The following is a 20,863-nucleotide window of genomic DNA, read 5'->3' on the forward strand; positions in this document are numbered from 1 at the left end:
GTTTTATCATTTCAAGGTTCAGTATTTTGTTTGTTAAGAGGTTTACATTTTTTATGACAAAATAAATGTCTGAAGGCATTTGAAGTCACTATATAATATATATAAAAATAATGAACTTTCCGTTTGTGTCTGTCTCCACATTAATGGAACGGGAATCATATAGCAGGACATGATGGAATCTGTTAACCATCAGTCACTGTCTGGCTGTATCACATTTTCTGTTAACTAACAAAAATATCAAGCTCGATCAACTAGTGCTGTCTTACAACTTATTATCTCCCATCATGTCATCATCACAAATTTGAAGTATAATTGAAGCCCTGCCAAAAACTGTGGGATCAGCAGTAGCCTACATATAGTACAAAGTGGGAAGGAGTCTCTGGGAAGGAGTGACAGTTGAGAGTGACCTGGTGAAACAAGTTCTAGTTTTTTCAAGGTCATCTTTTTTTCCACGGACACTAAAATCTGAGTCAAAGTTTCCTTATAATAAAATTAAAAGTTTTTTTTGTTTAAAAAATAAAATTATTCAACTGAATATCCAAGTCAATTTTATTTTAAATATTTTTTTTATTAAAAAGAATCAATATACACCCTTAGCGACCTCATAGTAAAATAAAATAAAATAATAAAAATAAAATATACTCAAACATTCACACATACCCAACTTTACAATAAACAAAACACATTGTCAAGTTAAAATACAAAGACTGACAGTATCATATTACAATACCAGCATGCAGCAGAGAAAATCTGCTTCACCATATGTATTTTAACTGGAGTTTCTCTGCCCACAAAAGACGTGATTCATCAGTTCGCTTTCATTACAGGCGCTTGAAGTCGGTTTCGGTAATATGAGTTAAGAAAGAATTAGGTGCGTAGAATGGCTCTATGTCAGCAGCTGACCTCAGGTCAGAGCTGCTGATAACAGGGGCCTTTGCTAGAGTCAGCCTGTCATATCTCATGCTGACTAGGCCATTCCTGTGGGAATTCATTCGTATCTTGTGCCCACAGAACTCAGAGGAGTTTGGTTAGGCCATAGTAGTGTATAGTTTCAGGAAAACAACAGTGTTTTTTTTGCCCCCAGAGTCCCTGAATTGATCATTCAGCTTGTGTGTTCTCGGTGTCACCCGCTTCCCCTCCTATACCTCTGTGCCCTCCCGGGGGTAAAGAATACCCGTTGAGCTCAAACCAGGGTAGAAATGCCCATTAAACTGACTAAGAGTAGGCCCGCTGTAGCCTAAAGTGGAGTGGGAAGGTGATGGGGAAATGGATGGCGGTGGGGGCAGAGGTGATGCCCACTCGGACACCGTAGAGCTGGGGGAGTAGGTGCTAAAGCCTGCGGGTTGCGAGGCTCTTTGTGTTCCGTCCACTGGCAGACTGAGCGTAAAGGGACGACTCAGGGGATCTCCTTCCATGTCGAGAGAGCCAGCCGTGACCCCAGACATCTCAGTCAGGAAGTTGCTCAAGCATGGCGACGGACCCGTGGATGTGGGTGAAGGGCCCTTTTCAGGCGAAGTGGAAATGTCAACAGCTTGATTTTTCGGGCTGCCCCTGCCATTACTGTCTCCTGACTCAGAGTTCAGATTCCCTCCAGAACTGCTCTTCTCTGGGAGACAGTCAGACTTTCTCTTCCGTTTGCGTCTGAAGTTGCCGTTGTCAAACATTTTTTCACAGTTTGGATCTAAGGTCCAGTAATTGCCCTTACCTTTAAAATGAGAGATAAATTTCACATAAAATAAATTTAATACATTATAATTATTATTATTATTATTTTTTTTTTAATTAAACATTTAATATTTCTATAAATAATATTTAAATTAAAAACAATAATTTGTAATTTATATTACTTGTAATATATACTGCTGTATTTATGTAACAAAAAATAATTCGATCAATGTTTTTTTAAAGAGTTTTTTAACTTGATTTCATAAATAATAATCAAAGAGCCGCAAAAACTCACCTGGATCATCTTCATCTCGGGGAACCTTTTTGAAACAGTCATTCAGAGAGAGGTTGTGACGAATAGAGTTCTGCCATCCCGCTTTGCTCTTGTTGTAAAAAGGGAAGTTATCTGCAACATACTGATAAATCTGACTTAGAGTGAGGCGGCGTTCCGGTGCGCCATGTATGGCCATCGCAATAAGAGCAGAGTATGAATAAGGTGGCCTGACCAGCTTCATAAGATCCTCTTGAGAGGGCATGGAGAACCAGCTCAGATCACCAGCAGGAACACCTGGTCCCCCAGGTCCCAAATAGGGCCTTTGCATGCCGTAGTGCTGGGGAACAAAAGAAGGTCCTGCAGGGCCAGGCGTTCCACCCAGATAAGGAGCGCTGTTCATCCCTGGGCTGTTGAACCACAGGTAGGGGTTAGGCGATGAGGCAGCATAGTCTCCGAGTTCATATGAGGTAGGGTTCGCTCGCTGTGGACTCGGCAGTGATGGAGGGGGATAGTAGCTGTCGCTGTACATACTCAATTCTGGAGGTTCCTGTCCCAAGCTAGGGAACTGAGGCCCACATCTCGTCGGAGACTGACCTTGAGATTCATAGGATGTCATTGCTCTGCGATCCTGATGGTGCTCCACTTGGGATTAAAAAAAGTCTTTTAGGTGTTTTTTCTTCTCTCTCTCTCTCTCTCTGATGACCTGTTCTTCCTTTTTTTACCTTATGGTCTATGAATATTTTCAGGAGCTCTAGCACTGTCCTGCTTGTGTCCTCTTTCAAAGCTATTGTGCTTTCTTCAATGTTGTATCAACATTGTCACTTGTTGCACCTGTTTTATGCATATATAGCACCTCCTCAGCCACACCTTATTGAAAGCTTCCACGTGTTTCGGCTCTTCCTGACACAGCTCATGACCACCCCTTTCACTCCTCTTCACCTGAAGGCATTCAGACTTTATAGCCTGACACACTGGAATTTTATGTTACAACCAAAAACCTACAACCTAAAACTCCAGGGCATATATATATATATATACCCTATATATATACGTATATATATATATATATATAGCCTATATATATATATATATATAGCCTATATATATATATATATATATATATATATATACTTTTAAAAATATATATATTTTATGTGAAGCAAGCTCTTTTATCTTTTTTTAACTTTTATTATTAATTTATTCATGAAAAAGTTTCAATTGCAGCTTTTATTTGAAAGTAGAATAGTTGTTTACGGTCATACCGTCATTGTACAATTCTCCTATTTAAACTGAATCTCCTTTAAAAGTGTGGGTAACATTTTAGCTTAGCGTAGGCTACAAAAACCTTTTAGATATGACAAGGTCAAAATATTGTTGTTTCAAATAAGTGCTAATTGTATTTATTTACTTGTTTGTTATCTTGTTTTGTTTATCGTCATGACGTAAATGAATCGATGAATCGGTAATCGCAAAATAAAGCGAAATTTTATATTCGACTGATTACACAAGGTATGCATGTGCGCGTGCACGCGAGAGAGAGAGCCGTTAAATCTGCGTGTTGCGTGCATTGCTCGAGGAACTGTCAGCTGTCGCAATAAAACAAGAAACATTAAAGGTTATCTGTAGTTACATCTGTAGTTCGCTACATTACCAAGGTAATCTGCCTACGTTGTGAATTTCTACTTACACTAAATATATTAATATTTATTAACGTAATTCAAAGCACTCTTTCTTTGGCCTGAGGAAGCCTTGCCTATATTTGAGTGACGGGAGAAAACTGGTGACGAAAAACGAACTGATTAGCTTATGCAGGCCTACGTTTACAACTTGTTCTTATTTAATCCATCATTAAAATGTAACTAATTTAATATGAGAGGTTAAGTACCCTAACAACAATTCAGCTGGAGTTACGGGGTTTGATGGTTTTTAGATGTCTGAAGATATTAAGAGTGTGCAGTTATGTGAGGACTTCGGTCGTGAGAGCTTACAACTGAACCAACATTTGGAGAAGATGACTGAACAAATGGAAAATATTTCAGGTAAGGTTAGACTAAAACACTAATAGTGCATTACGTATAACGATGATGCTGTACTTTGTCAATAATTATTTTCTTCATCCTCAGTAAATTTGTCTTGGATGGCCTATGATATGGTTGTACTCCGCACCAATCCAGATCTTGCTGAATCCCTCAAGAGTCTTGAGAATGACTTTGTCAAGTGCAAAGATGTCATCTGCGGTCCCACCGATGGACAAGATAAAAAATGTCATCCTGATGCTCAAGAGCACAATAACCCCCAAGAATAGATTAATGTTTTAGTTTAGAACAGAGACCTCTGATGTTGTTAATATTGTTAAAGTTTAGGCATTAGCCTAGACTCTAGATTAGCCAGAGTTATTCATGTTGCCATATATATTTGTGATTTTACATGGTTATTTGCCCTCACACAAATTAATAAACATATCAACAAAGCAAACATGCTGATTGTGAATCTGATTAATCGAATGTCATTAAAATGGAAAAATGCTTCTGTATGTTCAGCTCATTATATTACTTTTGTATAAAGATGTCAGTTCTTCCAAATGAGTGTAATAATTTATTTTGTTTGCACATTTGGAACTATTTGCTAAACCATTTTACAAATCCCTTTCTGAGCTTCACAAGGTTTGTAAAATTCGTTGCAAAATACTGTTTTTCTAAGAAGGGATGCGTGTTCCATTTTTAGATTTCTTTTTGTGTGTGTCATCCCTTTAGGACAGATATAGACCATATAAATGAATGATTATATGATATCATTATCTTACTTCTGTATGTAATGGACTTACAGATGGAGTCTGAGGGAAATGCCACCAAGAACAGTGAACACGGAGCCTCAGCTGGCCTAGATTATATCTTGAAGCAGTTGGATTTAATGTCTGAATTTATGGACCGATTGGAAGGTAAATAAATTCGATTTTTTTTTTAGCATAATTCAGTGACTGTTAGTGACAGTTGGACCTCAGAGTCCCAGCCTTACGTTCTTTAATATTTAACCTTATGAAATATAATAATAATGTACAATTTGGACCGTCATCTCCACACACCCATGTTTTGACAATTCTGAAATGTACTGGCAGTTTAATAGTTCCTCTTTCTAGAGTGCTGCTGGCAGAACTTCTTTTGGTGGCTTTCAATTTGGTATTACTTGAAAACATTTTGAAGAAAATGTGCCATCCTTGCCAGGGGTGGCAGTTAGCGAGGAGCCAGAGCTAAGACATTAATCTGTGCCCGCCGTCAGTGCTAACACAAACATATCAGCACCCAGAACATCCCCCAAATCCTCCAGGGCTGTCAATAATTCATTTTATTATGTCATAGAGCCATAAAGTTTGGCGAGAAAACATATTGCCTTCATCTGTTGCCGAGCCCAGCATATCCAGTCAGGCATGAGCATCTTTGTATATTTCGAGTTGCTTGCACTTGTGTTGCCGGCTTTTTTTGTGGATTATCAAGCCCTGCAATAGCCATATTTAGATTGATTACTGTGTATACTAATAATGAATTAATAGATTTTTCTTTTGGATGTACGTTAACAGTAACCTTTGCATAATACATAACAGAATGCTTCTATTTATATGCTTTGATTACAGTAAACATAACCTGTTTGTGCTGGTTATGTTTCAGTCAGTCAGTCATAATGGAATAAGAGGGTCTCTTCTTGTGTTCTTCTTGCTGTATGTTCAACCAATACACCCTTTGTTTTCAGTGAAGACCCAGCTGCTGCAGTGTAACCTGACCGTGTGCTTCACACACCCTGAAAAAATGGCGTGCCTCCAGACTGATGTGGAAACCCCAACATGGTTAAGCCGTGCACAGATGATGGAAGACTAAACATGTAACTCAAAAGAAGTATTCTTGTAAGGTGGAGTTTACTATAATATACTTAAACAGCACAATTTAATAAGACAATATTAAGATCAAACACTAAAAGCATTAGAAATATTTAAGTTAAAACAGAAAAATGTACTATGTGTTAATAAGTAAAGTTGCCACAAGCTAACATTGAGTGTAAAAATGCCTCTTTATTTTAACATTGAAAGTGTTTAAAAATTTAAAAAGTGTAGACAGTCCTGTCTGATCGAATCAAACTAATACTTTAATTTTCTGTAGGAGAGATGAGTGCTTGCATATCCTGCTGTTGAATGCCAGCACCTATAAATGCTCATTATTCAGACTAAGTGTCTAAATTCCATTAAAGTCTTTGACACTGAAACCCAGTCAGAATTATGATGCTAACTGGGTATTATTATTAAGATTGTTCTGTGGGTCAGTAACCTGCTGGGTGCATAAGACAGCACTGCCGCTGAGGTCCAGCTCCACGCTCCATTCCGTCTATCAGAACCAGTGGGGTCTTTGAGTGGTGCTCGACCATGTCCGTGACACTGGAGAAATTCTGTGACACACATGTAAGTCGATTGATTGAGGGAGCTTTGAATCTCACTGAAGCAATAACAGTCACACAACTGTAACACACACTTCACTCTTTACAGTTGCTGTGGGTTTTTTTTTAACCCTATGAAGTCTACTGTATATTTGATACTCACATTTCTAAGGCCTCTAAATTATCAACATGATCGAATCTGAAAAACTTAACAATATGTATGCCTTCTATAGTCTGATTGATAGTCTATACCTATCATAACTTTTTCAGCTTAATTTTTAGGCCTTAAAGGGCCCATTTACCAGAGGTGGGAGTAAGCACACATGTGCAAGTCACAAGCAAGTCTCAAGTCTTAACCTTCGAGTCTCAAGCAAGTCCAAGTAAATTTTTTATAAAGGCAAGTCAAGTCAAGTCACTGCCTTATGTCAAGCAAGTCAAGTCAAGTCGTAGCTTGGGTCACAAGTCACTGGCAAATCATACAAACGTTTGACGATTTCACTGAATTTATATATTAAAATAAGTTAAAACTACAGAAGTTGTGGACTATGGTTTTATTTGCAACATTTTTTTTTAATATATGCATTTCCACATATAGCTGAGTGGTTACTACAATAAAAATCTAAATGTAACTGAAATTAGGCCAACATTAAAGCATGAAAAAATAAATATGCCTCAAACATTGCAGAAGACCATTAAAAGGTATTAAACAATTCACAATTCAAGTATAATTCCTATGCGACCAAAGGCATTCTTCAAACTGGCTTCCCCTTAATACAAGTTATATATTTTTAATTATGAAGTTAAACCGCCAATAGGTGGCGCCAAATTACCGTATTAATGTACGAGTCATAGAAGCATTCATTTTAAACTTATGTTCAAAACGGCAGATTCGTTCTGGAACTAAGCAACTAGGTCACTGAATCACAAATACGCATAACTCTTTCTGTGGCTTGTTTGGAACTATTGTCATTTGAGAAATCGAGCAAAAACAGAAAATATTTGGAATATTAGGAATATTTGGACATACATATGTCTAAATGTCACATCACAATATTCACTCTTTGTTTACTGAACTGTTTTATAAAATCATTAGCACATTTGCAATCGCGTCAATATTCTGGAAATATTTTTAAAATATCATATGTTATAATTATGAAAATAACTCATATATACTCAGGGCACTTTTTTCCACCACATTTTGAATTTTGGGTGCAATATTAATTCTGCTGGCATTTTGATAACATCTAATAGATGTAACCCCTGATAACTTCTATCCCTGCTTTAAGAGAAACATAAAACACGACAAAACATTAACAGTTTTCCATGTTGTTTTTTTTGTCATTGGAAAGAACGACATATTTGGCTTTAAAACATGATTTAAAAAGAAATGTGGCAAATGTTATACAAAACATATGACATTATTAATTATCATTTGAATATTGACAACATTAAGCTACATTTGAAAACATAATTGTGTATAAAGAGGCATGCTGTTTTGACCAATATTCTCGATTTAAAGATAGTCAAATTAATTATAACAAACAGGTTAAATAAGCCGTATACTTTTAGACGTGGTGAATGAAGTTCGACTGTTTGAGGTTGTGATGGTCGTCGGATATCCCTTGCCAGTTATTATGCGTACAGCAAATCTTCTTGTATGAATACTGTCAATTTCTAGTGTTTATATCCAAAAAGAAACGATGCTGGGAGATGTTTTTGTATTTAGCGCGCTCACCGCGATGTATGTTTTTTCTGGGCTTGTGCAGTGTCACGCAATCGCGCAGAATCTGATGACTGGCGTCAATGGTTCCGTTGCTTTCATTTTGTTCATCAATTGATGTTGCGATGATAAATGTATATCAAGTCATTCTCGAGTCATACAGTTCAAGTCAAGTCAAGTCTCAAGTCATTGGATCTCAAGTCGAAGTCAAGTCGAGTCATTTGTTTAAATTTAGTCAAGCAAGTCTCAATTCCTTAAATTTGCGACTCGAGTCTGACTCGAGTCAAGTCATGTGACTCGAGTCCCCCATCTCTGCCATTTACACAACACTGTTTTCAACTAAAAATGGAAAACATTTTATGCGTTTTGGCAGTTCATTTACACCACAATGGCGTTTTGGTAGCCTGAAAACGCAAACTTTTGATAACAGCTTTCAATGTGCAAGTTTCTTAAAATGATACCGTAATTGTCTCAGTGTAAACTACAAAAATGTGAATCTGTGAAAACTATGAGGGCATGCACATGCGTATTACGTGTTTAGTCTATAGACCTTATGTAGCCCCGTCCCTTTTCAGCGCTGCACTCATTGTCTTTTTACTTCCGGTCTGTATTTTCACAGCGATCTTGCATAGGTATGAATGAACTGCTCGTAAAAAAATTCCCGGTCGACATTTGTTAAGACATCTGCTTTACAATGCTTATGATAAACATTACAATGCTCATGATAACTTTTGTTAACTCTACAATAAGTAAATCCACTTCACCAGCTAATTACTCCTGGACAGCGATGCCATAGAAATATACAGAGCGACCGCAAAAACGGAAGTTCAAAGACAATATTCTCAAGATGACGGCGCCCACGTTTCTCTGGTGCATAAGGTCTATAGGCATGCACGTTTGAATGCGCGTAGTCTTTCTTTACAAAGTGACATCGCCAACTACTGGCCTGGCATGCATAATACATCGTTTCTAGTCTTACGCGGATCCGTGTGAACGGGGATCGTTTTGATAACGTTGTAATCTGTAAAAGCAAAAAACAAAAACATTTTGTACATTGTCGTGTAAATGTACTCTTAGTATAAATCTAAGAAGGCGTTTACACAACACAGTTTTCAACTAAAACACTTTTTATGTCTTTTGGTAGTTCATTTTACGCCATTACCATCTCTGTGGAAATTACAAGAACGCAAATTTGTGAAAGCGGCGATGTCAGGCGCATGTGTATAACGTCTTCATTTTTATAGACCTTATTCAGAGCAGCGCCATGACAGGTATAGTAGCAAGGCTGTAAGGGATCTTCTGTAAAAAGTTGTATAAAGCTCCTATTACTTATAATTGTCTGGGGTCAGTGATTCCTGTTAAAAATCAAAGATGGGGCTGCTGTGAATAAGGTCTATTGTTTTGTTTTTTTTACAAAGTGACATCGCCAACTACTGGCCTGGCAGCATAATACAGTGTTTTTTAGACGTTTTCACGGATCTGTGTGAACAGGGATTGTTTTGACAATGTTGCCGTCTGTAAACAAAACTTCAAAAAGGCAAAGGAAGAACCTTTATGTTTTTATTAGCCTACATCGTGGTCATGTAAACATACAGTAAAAACATTCCCCTTCAGGTTGTGTTGTCTTTTTGCTGTGAAATCTTTACTGAAGAATAACATAATATTATTTCAATCAAATTATATATCAGGCTTTTGAGGAATGTTTATTTGTACATTTCTCAGTCATCTTTGTATTGCATCATATGTTTTGCTCATTTGGTTAAATATCGTCTTAGTAAGACATTATTGGGAAAGAAATGGTATGCATATGCATTTTATGCGAGTAGTCTGCTGTACTGTTATAAAGCTATCAGAATTTCATCTTGAGCTTTGGCCATATAAATATCAGCAATTGCACCAAATTGCATGTTTTGCTTACTTTAGCCCTTTGAATAAAATTGTGGTGTTTTTCTTTGATTATGAGCTCCATATTCTCCTATATATTATACTATAAGAGCCATAAAAGCCTGATGTATCAAATATACTCCAGAAATAAAACAAAAACAAAAAGAAACAAAAAACATTCAAAATCTGATGACTATTTTATATCAGGCTTTACATAGATTTCTGTCATAAACCACAGATACATTACCTCAATGCCATTTAGGCCTGTGCCTAGGGAATAGCCATCACTGCTTCCAAGGAAGCGGATCTGGATGTTGTACACTTTTTGCTGGTGCAGCACCATGAGTGTGTATGGCTGCTCTGTGCAGCCCTTTGAGCTGTCTCTCACCAAGAAAGCGCCATCCTAAAAAAACACAATGTTCATCACTCAGTATGAGTGTCTTCATTTCATCATAGACTTGTTTTCTCTATTTTTCCCTCTTTCTCATATACAGAGCAAAGATCTAAATTTTTTAAGTGTAAATAATTCCAATTAATTCTCTCACAAAAGCTTATTTATTTCGCTTTCTTTACGAATTAAGGAAGGGATACTTGAGTGGTGGAACTCACTTTATTCACGTGTCTGAGTGAGACTTCGGCCTCTGCTCGTGTCATTTGCCCCACATACCACTCTGGATCCATGTCCTGAGTGCATAACAAAAAAATCAGCCTTTACAGTGTGGTCTAGTATGTGGTCGATCTTATTATTACAGTAGGGTTTTTTGTAGTTTCTGTGATAGGAAACAATGTTCAAGACTGCACTTTTATTTCCTTTGTTTAGCTTCATTGTCAAACAAACCACAACAGTGCCATCTTGTGGTTGTCAAGCCTAACTGCATGTCTTAGGTTTATAGATTCTTTGTGTCTTTAAGATGTCTGCTGTCATGATTAGTGATTGCACTAACCTGCCCCATCATCAAATTTACTTGTACAGGTGGAGGAGGAAGGTCTTCCCTTTGTTGGATGTCAAATCTGTGTTGAAGATTGGAAAAAAAAAGTAGGCGCTACTGATTTTCGACTTAACAGTGCAAGTTGTTGATAAAGATACTTACCTTTGTGTGGGAAATGTTGTTGATTTAGGAGGCATTGGTAAGCTGTTTCTTGCTGTAAGGATTTAAATTAAAATGTTTAATTTAAGGTAAATGTGATTACCATACAATTTCAGAAGGTTTTAAAAGTTTACAAATGAAAACTAGATGGTACCTGGTTTGGCAGTATCTTTTTTTGACAGAGTAGATGAGCCAGGTTTCTTACTGCGGTCTACTCTTGGCACAGCTGGACCAGGTTTGGCTGTGGATATGATTTGCAGAACATTCAGAACATTCATCATGATTTCATATTAAAGGAATTTGAAATTGAACTCACTCACATTGATTAGGGGGAACGAAAGGCCTGTGTGGAGAGGGATCCGGTCGTGATGGAGGCTTAGGCATCTGAACGTAAAGAAAGGCTTTACTTGTGGAGGACATTACAGCATTTACAGTTAGATGAGTTTGAGATTGTATAAAGATTTTTACTTACATTAATATGCCCTCTGGGAAGAGATGTTGACTTGTTCTGGGGTGGTCTTGCAGAACCACGTGGGCCGCTGTCTACACAGAGCCACAGAATAGAATGGGTGAGCGAATCCTCTGATACATGGATTCTTTTGTTCATGTGCATAGTGATTTGTTTTTTTGCATTATGAGTTACCTAAATAAGCACCATCACCCAGAGGCTTTGAAACACGAAAGTGATTTGGTACTTCAGAGGGTATTTCACTAGGCGGTGGTTCATAGTCATCATCAGAAGGGTCACCTTCCTCAATATCACATGATTCTGCGCATATGTAATTGTCTTCACACACTTCATTATCTGGCTCCTCATAGTCATTGTCACTTTCTTCTTGGTCCTGGAAAAAAATAAATGCACTTTTTGCATTAAAGAATAATGTCCAAAAATGGTGGCGAGAAGCCTTTTAAAAGTTTAACATAGCTACTTACAAATTCATCAGAATCCCAACCTCCTGGACTAGTTTCTGCATTTTTTTCCCCAAAGAAAATATAGAAACATTTTAGGTTGTGTGTGTAATGGGTTAAGTATAACCACAGTTGTTTATGGAGCTGCACAAGAGTTAGTTACCTAGGTTTGGAGGCATCCGATGATCTGATCTAGTCAAGACAACATTTCAAAATGACAAACTCTCAAACATGAAGAATTTTTTTTTTTTTACAAAAATAATTATGTAATTATTGATGTTGCTTACCTATGAAACAGACTCTTCTTTTGTTTGTTATTCTGGTTAATATCTTTGCAGATCTTTGTGATAAATCTTCCAAATAGTAAAACAAAAATAAAGCAATAGCAATGATCATTACCAGCTTAACAGATTTTATTTTATTTTTTCTACAGCGTTTCTGTAGCTCAAACAGTGGAATAAAGTGCTACCAAAGCCAAGGTCATGTGTTCGATTTCCATTGAATGCATGACCGGATTAAAAAAAGTTTACTATAATTTGTTTACTTAAGTTTACTTAAACTTTGTTTAAAAGTGTCTGTCTGCTAAATCAGACAGAGCAGAGCCAGTAGGCACATGCCCTTTATCCCTAGCCAATATGTTTCGTTTATACATTTTGCCATCTCTGTGAAATTTTGTTCTTGTTGTTGAGCTTAAACTTACGGGATATGTGCTGTGGGGAACTTCCTCATGTCCTTATCATTCATGTTCTAGAACAAGATAAAAACAGGAATTATTATTTCTATATTGATTTGACTTGTCTAAGCATAGCGGAGTTTACAGTACTGTGCAAAAGTCTTTGGCATGTTGGATTTTCCACCAAAAAATGTTTTAAGAAGATTGTGCTTTTTCTTAAGTGTGCCAGTAGGAAATCCGTACTTATGCCATTAATTGCAATAATTGATGCACAAGGAGTCCATCAATAGTTGGTTTGGTCCACAAAGAAATGTGATCTCATCGAGTTCACCTGGGATTATATGAAGAGACATAAAAGAGAGAGAGAGAGACTAAATTCATAAGAACACTTGGTAACATCTACAAGGTGCTGTGAGAAATCTATATGCAAAACTTTAGTACTTTGAAAAGGTTTTAGGCACTTGTGAAAAATACATTATGGGGATGCTTGAAAAAAATAATGTCATAAATAGATTTTATTTATCACTTAATTGTACACCTGCGCACAGTTTTTAAGATAGGTTTGCAGGTAGGTTTTTCCAAGATTCTGGGAGAAGTTTATTCTGAGGCCACATTTACACATCGCCGGGGTATTTAGAGAAACAAATATTTCCCCCCCTCCGTTTTCAATATAAATAAATACGCTGTCGAGCGCCATCATAACTATGCCAAACTGGGCGGTCACATGGCAATAAGCGTATAATATGACGTTTGAGAACCTAAAACCCCGTTTCTCCCAGTTGACACGGAAACACATAACTGACGTTATCAGAAATCTCCACTTTGGCAGTTTTTAGAAATAATTGTTTTCTGTGAAAAAAACGGGGTTTTCGTGTAAATGAGAGGCCAAACCGCAGGGAAATATCTGCATCTTCCCTTCGTGTAAACAGGGCATGAGACATTTATCCTCTTCATGTAATCCCTTCGTGTAATCGCAGATGGACTCGATGGTGAGATCAGTTCTCTGTGTGGACCATGCCGTCTGTTGTCGTACTCCGTGTGCATTCAAAAATCTCACTGGATTAAGCCTATTAAAGTCGCTCTAAGAGATGTCACGTATTTTTTAGGGAAAACAATGTTTTGTCACATACAGCAAACATCTCCTCACTATCCGCTAGCTGCCTGTCCCCTGAACACACTGTAAAAAAAAAAAAAAAAAGTGGTCTCCGCAGACACCACAGGCTCCACAAACGGCAACAAAAACAAACTGGGCTAACCCGCACCATGAAACAAACTGTTCCAGCCAATAACCTGGAATATTAGTGCGTGGATGATGAGGAGGAGGGAGGGTCTAGCTATCTCCGTTTTGTTTGACAATACTTTAAAGGTCAACAAGAATTGACGTCACCCGACATCGCTTAGAGCACCTTTAAAGGCAAAATGAATGTTTGGAAATTCATTTTGAAAATACATTGAAACTGTAAATGTAAATTTCCTACGGGCACAATAAAATTAAAGATTAATAACTGCTTTGAACTTTTTTTTTGTGAAGAAATGAACATGCTTAACCTTTGTACAATACTGTATATTGTTTAATGATGATTATATGCCGTATAGATTTAAGTTGTAAGTAAGGTCTGAGTTGTAGTATGTGTGTCATAGACAGACACAAAGACTCACCAAGAATTTTGCACCATTCATATTGCTTTTCTTCACCACCCTGTCACACCCCAGCAGTTTCATCTGAAAACACAAAAAAAGTGTGATAACTGAAAACTGCTCTGTTGTCGTGCTTCACACTTAAACTCAGTCATATACTTTTGAAAAACACTTTACTGCCTATAAACTGAGTTTTTTTTTTTTTTTTTTTTTACAATATGTAGTTTTGAATTTTTACAATATACTTTATTTTAACATAACGGTGCATTTGACAAAATGATAGCAAGACAAGGCTATACATTAGCTGAGGTTATCAGAAACAAGACACAACCATCAAATAGACATGTTTGGAAAACCACATTGCGTGGCAATCTATCAGCCACGCTTGAAGCACAGCAACTGAACAACAGTGCGACTTAAAAAAGATCTACAAAGATTACCCTTCCAAAGAGCATTCAGAGTCTGCTAGAAGCCTCATTATTATAAAAAATGCAATAAAACCTGTCAACATGAGGGTTACATGCTAAACTTTATAATGTTAACAACTGCTTTCAATATATTTCCCTTTAATTGAATGCATCTAGCTCTTTAGTCAGAAGATCAATAGAATGAACTCACTTTTTTGAGATAGTCAGCCAAGTTTCCAGAGTTCCAGCACATCACCTCTGATTTGGTCGGTAGACTTTCAAAACTCATTTTGATTGGAATGATTGTTTTTCCAGTTTAGTATAAACTGACTGTTCTACAGTTATCTATGATCATAGCTAGTAAAGTATACTTTGATGAAGATTGCAAGGCGCTTGTCTTGTTTGTGGCTAGTTGGTCTGACTGAGTGTGATAATAATGTTGACGCAGAATAGCTGGCTCTCAGCTCTCTGTTTCCTGTAACTCTGTATAGAGGAAGTGCCTCATCACCAAAGATGTGAAATTCAAAGCAGGTTTACAGAGCATGACTATATATATTTGTACATAATTGCATGTGTGATTCCCTCTAACTTAAATGCACCAAAAACGTGCCGTATTAATATTGTGCATGTTTAATTATGGGTAAAGTGGTTGCATGTGTAGGTTACAAGCATTGCAATAGTCCACTAATTAAAGATCAGTCACATCAAGTTCTCACATGTTCTTAGCACAGTAAATAACTAGGCCATGACCGCAAATAAATATGCAGACAACAAAAGATACGGAAAGAGCAATGCATTTGATCATTGTAGCTCATCCCCGGTGACTATTCACCTGTTAAACATTGCATTTTCCAAACAGAAACAGGAAACATCCCTTTTTGGGAATAGAACAGCATGCAATCTAACACCAAGGTGAGATGTGAAGGCACTCATCAGTCAACCACAGGACTCCAAGAATGAAGAAGCTTCTTTCCAAGGGTTCTTTGCATAGGGCTGCTAGCTTGTGTTTCCTGACTGTAAATTTAGCTATAGGGCAGATTCTGGGTCTTGCTGCTAGTTTAAGCTTTATATTCGAATCACTGAACACATGTAGTCATTCCATTTCTTACAACAGATTTAAAATTGTGGGGTGCTGTAAAGTTGGGGAGGGCTTGGATAAGATTGGATAGGGAAAGCTCTGGTTTCATGTGGATGTGGCCTTAATATAGTCTAGAAAATCTGTTGTAAAATGCTAAACACAATTACAATGTATTACTGATTTAGTTTATATAGAGGTCTATGGTTTGGATGAATATTTTGGTGAGGCTCTGCCCCATCTGCCCTTACAGACAAGCCACGGCTATTTTTTTAACAAGTAAAAAAACAGGAACAGTAAAAGCAACTTTCATTGCAGGATGTTTTAGGGATTAAATGGTCATTTATGGTCAACCATTTAGTCGTTAGTGATAAATGAATTCTTAATAGGATCTTATATTATACTTTTTTTTTCTAGGCACTGCTGGTTTAACGATGTAATGCGCTTTACTATTTTCCCACACTTAGATAACTTCATACATAAAGGAAGAGGTGGATATTTTAAAAAAAACTCGAGACCCAAAAGATCTCAGATAGGAGGCACTAGGATTTAACCAAATAATGATATCAGTGATATTGACCTGTCATGGAAAAGAAAACCAATAAACTAGTGTCAGATACCTATAATTAATGACAAATAAGTCAGTACTTAGCTTGTTCTGATGAAGAAACTGTGCATTCCTGGCCTTTGTCATGCGCAAGTGGAATCCTTAAGTTAAAAGGAAATAGGTCTTTTGTGGTGTGGAACAGACTGGGATCACTGTTAGTGCCGGGGTTTTGAAGTGGGTAAACCAAAGGGCTACACTGTGATTACAACCTGATTCTATCCATATGAAAGGTCAGTAAAATAAGAGATAAGGAGGGGATGGGAATGGGGGTCATGGCTGAAATGACAACAACATGGTACTGTATTTGAGGGGATGGGCACTTTGTTCCTTATTCATCAGAACTCAGCAGGGTGGCCTGGGAAAGAAATTGCATCCTGAAAGGCAAATAGCCAGTCTGTGGTGGGTGAATGGGTTGTTTCTGCTAATTAGAGTTTAAGTAAAATTTCCTCCGTATTTTTTCCACTATGTTTTTATTTATTTGAAGCAAAGTGAGCTATTTAATTTAAGTAGCCTATTTATATATTAAATCATTAAATTCAAATAATTTGTATCTTTCAATATTGAAGTAGGCAAGGGAGACAAATGAAGTCACTGTGACATACTATATTCTGATATTCCCACCCCCTGTCCTCTGAGTCAAGACCCCCCACTTGAGCCAATATCCCATCATTCATCAGGCCAGACAGTTTGGCAGATTTATGGCATGCCCCACTGTGTAAACCCACTATGCATTGAGGAATAAGTGAGAAATCTGCTGATAATCTATATGAAAACAAATCTCATGATTAGGCCATAACATCAAATGGGGTAAAACATAATCACGAAGTAAGTCTGGTTTTACAATTTAAATGTGTTCTCAACCTCGTAACGTGACTAATAATGGAATTTAGACCCTTCTATGATTTATTTACATGCATCGCAGTGACTTCCGCAGGTGTGATAATGTACACCAACACAACGGCAAAGGGGATTAACATGCCAAACACCTTCCAGCAGTGGCATGTTTCCTACAGGCTTTGTCTACACTTTTGTCACCGGGACAGCATTCTGTCCGTAGCCTACTGTCCGCATATCAAAGTGCGCCAAAGTCTAGGCAAGGGAGGCGCCTATAGGGTGATGTGGCGAGTGTGACACAAAGTTAATCCCTTCAAGAGTATTGATTAAATGAAGGCCATATACTGTGGTACTAATTGATATCTAATCATTTCAAGGGTTCTCTCTGATAGCGCGTGTCTGGGATAAAGCTCTCGACTGACATAATGCAACAAATATGATAACTGCGCAACCATCATAATTTAGCATAGGCTACCATCATCACTTTTAGAAAACATGTAATCTAATCTGTAATTACAATTAAAAAGATTGTTTTGCAGACACTGCGAGGGGGAAATCCTTGTCAGGGTAAGTGGTTGTAATGCTCATACTCTTTCACCGACAGCGTTTTGATTCAAGAATATCACTTTGTGTGAAGAGAACGTGATTAATATTAATGAGCCCTACAGCCAATAAGACACTACGAGAGACTGGGTTTTTGAAAATATAAAATCTACCCGAGGGAAGCCTTAAGTCAGGAGAAGTTGTCTTTGACTGTTGTTAGTTGATATTAAATTGTAAATTTAGTTATTTCAACCACCTATGCATGCATTGTTATTCATACACTGTTGTGTAGCCTATAGGCTATTCATCAAAATTATTTGCATTTCTTACCTCGTCGCTAAATCATGTTGCGTATTTTCAATTCCATAAGTTCAATTGCAGTGCAGGTTATATTCATTTAAACTGTATTTTCATATTTGGACATCCCTGTTTGTTAGATAGTCACAGAAATATCAACTTGGTTCATGGACATTAAGAACGAAACCACAAGACATTTCAGTTACTTTGTTTTATTATAATACCTTAATATAGTATAATTGACTATATACAAAATAAAAAATATATATATTAAGGGCGATAAAGTGCCGGTAGATGTGTTCTCCTAAGAAAATAGTTTAGGGGGTGTTTTATTTTGGTCCTCGAGGTCTGCGTCTTTGGTGACCGTGGCTTCCGTGTCGCCGGGCGCAAACGTGTTTGACAGTGACCTGAGAGCAGTTCTCGCACTTTACTGTGCAGCACCAGTGGAACTTGCAGTTGCAGCTGCTCACTATCTCTGAGCGCCTCTCCTCCACCCGCAGACCGCACTCATGGCACAGTCTGCGGCAGCTTCGCCTTTCCCACTGACTGAGACTTTCTCCGTGCTGCAGGCACTCTCGACCCTCTGTGCCAGAAAGGCCGAGGCTCAGGTTCTTGGTGCAATAATCCGGCGAATCCTCCAGATATATCAGCTCTGTCCGGGCGATGGAGCCGAAAGCGTCTGCCATGGCCACTCGGTTGTCCGCGGTGTTGCCCGCGCGCATTCGACTCTTGTCCATTTCGAGCTTCTGGGCCTGGTCGTGCTTCACTTTCAGGTAATTGCCAATCTCACGAAAATCAGAAAGCTGCATCCAACACGTTTGCATTGAGCAACTGTCTGACATGCCATGGCACCTACATATCCTCTTCATGGTCGCCTTTACAGCCTAGAATACAAATTGGCCTATTGTTACAAACATTAAAAGTGTGTTACCTATTCTTTATACATATAAATAGACCAGGCCTGTTTGTATAAAAAAAAAAAAAAAAACGTTTCAGTAACCACACAAGTTAGATGGCAAATCAGTCCTGAACAGAATTAGCATTTTCCTGAGGTAGGCTAGCAACAGCTGCTCAATCGCCAAATATAGCATGGGATCATCACTTTTACATAGATTTATGGATTTATGAAACTCAAAAAATTTAGTTTTGTTTTGTATGATAACTGCCTTTTAAACAGTTGTCCCAGCTATACACTAGGGTTCGATTTGCATAAGACAAACCCCTAACGAATTGTGTAGCCTAATGTTACGGCCACAATTATTTGAGGATCGTCTTGCACAGGTTAGTTGTTTGAGGTTCGTGTTTTTGCGCCACTATAGGCTAGTGTATGACATTATTTTTAATATTGTTTTTTTTAGAATATTTTCGTCCCTGTTCAGGTAGCCTGTATCAAGTGTTTTTCAATCTGACAGTAGGCCTAATTTATATAAAAAAAATAAAGTAAAAAACTTTGACTTATGAAAAGTATTTCTCAACTTACCAAACGCCCAGCTTCATTATTATGAAGATTAACTGCAGCTCGAGAGTCTTGTCCAGTCTCAAGCCCATCCACGTATTGTTTAGAAATTCTCTCTCCAAAATCCACGTTGTCACTACATCCTCCCCAAAGCCAGCCACGACCCCCTGAAATAGAGTTCATCCCATTAGGTAGCCTAAATGCGTCGTGACTTTTTTAATGCAAATACATTTATTGCATTGTTCATCAACAAAAAAGAAAAAGAAAGAAAAAACTTAGTAGGCTATATTTGATTGTCTTTAGTTTATTAGCTTATGAATTTATCTTTAATGTTCTTACCGAGTTTGCCGTTCCTCGAACTGTCACATCCGCAGTCGTCCAAATCTCCGAGACTGCAGTTTCTGGTTAAAATATACATAACCCCGGCTGCGCTTATTGCATGGACAAATGACGTCTCTCTCGTTGCTACAGAAGTAGAGAGTATAAATATGTCGTTTATTTTCAGACTTTGTAAAGAAAAAAATGAGATAAACTATTCACATTTATGCACATTACCACTTCTAAAGCCTTTAATTGTGGTAAGTTGTAGCGCGCTGTCCGGGCAGTTCCACCTGTCCCAAGCAAATTGATGTTTGCATTCATGTATCCCACTCTGAGCACCGACCCGCACGCTACTTGCATAGGTAAGATAAGCCTAGGAAGAAAATACGAGAAAGATATTGAAGACTCTGATGTTTTTTTTTTTTTTTTTTTTTTTTTACGATATCGTGGTCATTTCTTTTATTTTGTAAAAAACGATTTTTAAGGCAGTCATTTTAAATGGCTAAGAATATAAATTAGGCTATACCTTTGGTCCAGTAATCAGCAAATTGTTCATTGCCCTAAGGAAAAAGCAAAACAAAATACATGTTATATTAACAAGAGCAGTTATGTTTGCGTTACATTAACTGATAATTCACTATAATGCATCCTCACCACGTGTGCCCAGGGAGAGTTTTGTAGCAAATTAACAATAAAAACACCCAGAGGAAAATGTAAGCCATTATCTTAGGTCCACACTGATAAAGCAGGCAATGTGCTGATTTGAAAAAGTGATGTAGCCTACTGTCATGCATTTTATAGGCTACTCCTCTCAATGGGGGCCTGGGCAAAATACCTTTTGTTACAGGGTTCCTGTCAAGCTATTGGTCCACAGTCACCAGCCAGGTCTAGGAAACGCCTCCAATGAACTTCAAAGGATATCAATACAGGACAAATTATTCAGTCTCCGCGCCGCGTCGTTGGGGCTGATGCATAATTCAAGTGTGATTGGGAGTGATTTTACACCGTGTATTCACCAATAAACATTTGAACCAAACTGCGCAATGAAATCAA

The 20,863-nt window shown here is 37.7% G+C and overlaps 4 protein-coding genes and 1 long non-coding RNA gene across 5 annotated transcripts; 2 read left to right on the top strand and 3 right to left on the bottom strand.

The window, feature by feature from the left end:
- Positions 1-547: 547 nt before the first annotated feature.
- Positions 548-2,783, bottom strand: foxi3b (forkhead box I3b). The gene is made up of 2 exons (XM_077248002.1): positions 1,961-2,783; positions 548-1,705 (listed from the first exon to the last, which is right to left on the bottom strand). Exons 1-2 carry the CDS (start codon positions 2,553-2,555, stop codon positions 1,140-1,142), a joined length of 1,161 nt encoding a protein of 386 aa, XP_077104117.1. The 5' UTR covers positions 2,556-2,783; the 3' UTR covers positions 548-1,139.
- A 685-nt stretch (positions 2,784-3,468) lies between these two features.
- Positions 3,469-4,414, top strand: syce3 (synaptonemal complex central element protein 3). Its single transcript, XM_077248006.1, has 3 exons — positions 3,469-3,594; positions 3,870-3,978; positions 4,063-4,414. Exons 2-3 carry the CDS (start codon positions 3,870-3,872, stop codon positions 4,242-4,244), a joined length of 291 nt encoding a protein of 96 aa, XP_077104121.1. The 5' UTR covers positions 3,469-3,594; the 3' UTR covers positions 4,245-4,414.
- Positions 4,415-5,979: 1,565 nt separating this feature from the next.
- On the bottom strand, positions 5,980-15,383 carry lcp2b (lymphocyte cytosolic protein 2b). Its single transcript, XM_077248004.1, has 15 exons — positions 14,889-15,383; positions 14,292-14,354; positions 12,660-12,706; positions 12,247-12,312; positions 12,123-12,151; positions 11,984-12,018; positions 11,694-11,892; positions 11,523-11,593; positions 11,371-11,434; positions 11,205-11,291; positions 11,054-11,105; positions 10,907-10,973; positions 10,572-10,646; positions 10,210-10,365; positions 5,980-6,370 (listed from the first exon to the last, which is right to left on the bottom strand). The coding sequence occupies exons 1-15, from the start codon at positions 14,964-14,966 to the stop codon at positions 6,245-6,247; spliced, it is 1,215 nt and encodes a 404-aa protein (XP_077104119.1). The 5' UTR covers positions 14,967-15,383; the 3' UTR covers positions 5,980-6,244.
- Positions 15,384-18,362: 2,979 nt separating this feature from the next.
- On the bottom strand, positions 18,363-20,555 carry wnt8-2 (protein Wnt-8a ORF2). Its single transcript, XM_077248005.1, has 6 exons — positions 20,465-20,555; positions 20,337-20,370; positions 20,045-20,183; positions 19,829-19,954; positions 19,514-19,656; positions 18,363-18,917 (listed from the first exon to the last, which is right to left on the bottom strand). The coding sequence occupies exons 1-6, from the start codon at positions 20,530-20,532 to the stop codon at positions 18,363-18,365; spliced, it is 1,065 nt and encodes a 354-aa protein (XP_077104120.1). The 5' UTR covers positions 20,533-20,555.
- Positions 18,714-20,859, top strand: LOC143757032 (uncharacterized). The gene is made up of 2 exons (XR_013210373.1): positions 18,714-18,806; positions 20,612-20,859. It is a non-coding gene; the product is annotated as an uncharacterized LOC143757032 (long non-coding RNA).
- The last annotated feature ends 4 nt before the right edge of the window (positions 20,860-20,863 follow it).

This window comes from Siphateles boraxobius, unplaced genomic scaffold, assembly GCF_051911475.1.
Source record: "Siphateles boraxobius isolate OS27281-9 unplaced genomic scaffold, OSU_SipBor_1 3, whole genome shotgun sequence".
Lineage (NCBI taxonomy): Eukaryota > Metazoa > Chordata > Actinopteri > Cypriniformes > Leuciscidae > Siphateles > Siphateles boraxobius.

Excerpts from the sequence above, each read along its gene's own strand:
- foxi3b (XM_077248002.1), bottom strand. The coding sequence starts at position 2,555 with ATGACATCCTATGAATCTCAAGGTCAGTCTCCGACGAGATGTGGGCCT. Across the intron at positions 1,706-1,960 it reads CCGAGATGAAGATGATCCAG|GTAAGGGCAATTACTGGACC; the intron begins GTGAGTTTTTGC and ends CTCATTTTAAAG.
- syce3 (XM_077248006.1), top strand. The coding sequence starts at position 3,870 with ATGTCTGAAGATATTAAGAGTGTGCAGTTATGTGAGGACTTCGGTCGT. Across the intron at positions 3,979-4,062 it reads ACAAATGGAAAATATTTCAG|TAAATTTGTCTTGGATGGCC; the intron begins GTAAGGTTAGAC and ends CTTCATCCTCAG.
- lcp2b (XM_077248004.1), bottom strand. The coding sequence starts at position 14,966 with ATGAGTTTTGAAAGTCTACCGACCAAATCAGAGGTGATGTGCTGGAAC. Across the intron at positions 11,594-11,693 it reads GGGTGATGGTGCTTATTTAG|ACAGCGGCCCACGTGGTTCT; the intron begins GTAACTCATAAT and ends GGCTCTGTGTAG. Across the intron at positions 11,435-11,522 it reads TTCCCAGAGGGCATATTAAT|ATGCCTAAGCCTCCATCACG; the intron begins GTAAGTAAAAAT and ends CTTTACGTTCAG.
- wnt8-2 (XM_077248005.1), bottom strand. The coding sequence starts at position 20,532 with ATGGCTTACATTTTCCTCTGGGTGTTTTTATTGTTAATTTGCTACAAA. Across the intron at positions 20,184-20,336 it reads TGCTGATTACTGGACCAAAG|GCTTATCTTACCTATGCAAG; the intron begins GTATAGCCTAAT and ends TTTTCTTCCTAG. Across the intron at positions 19,955-20,044 it reads AATTAAAGGCTTTAGAAGTG|CAACGAGAGAGACGTCATTT; the intron begins GTAATGTGCATA and ends CTACTTCTGTAG.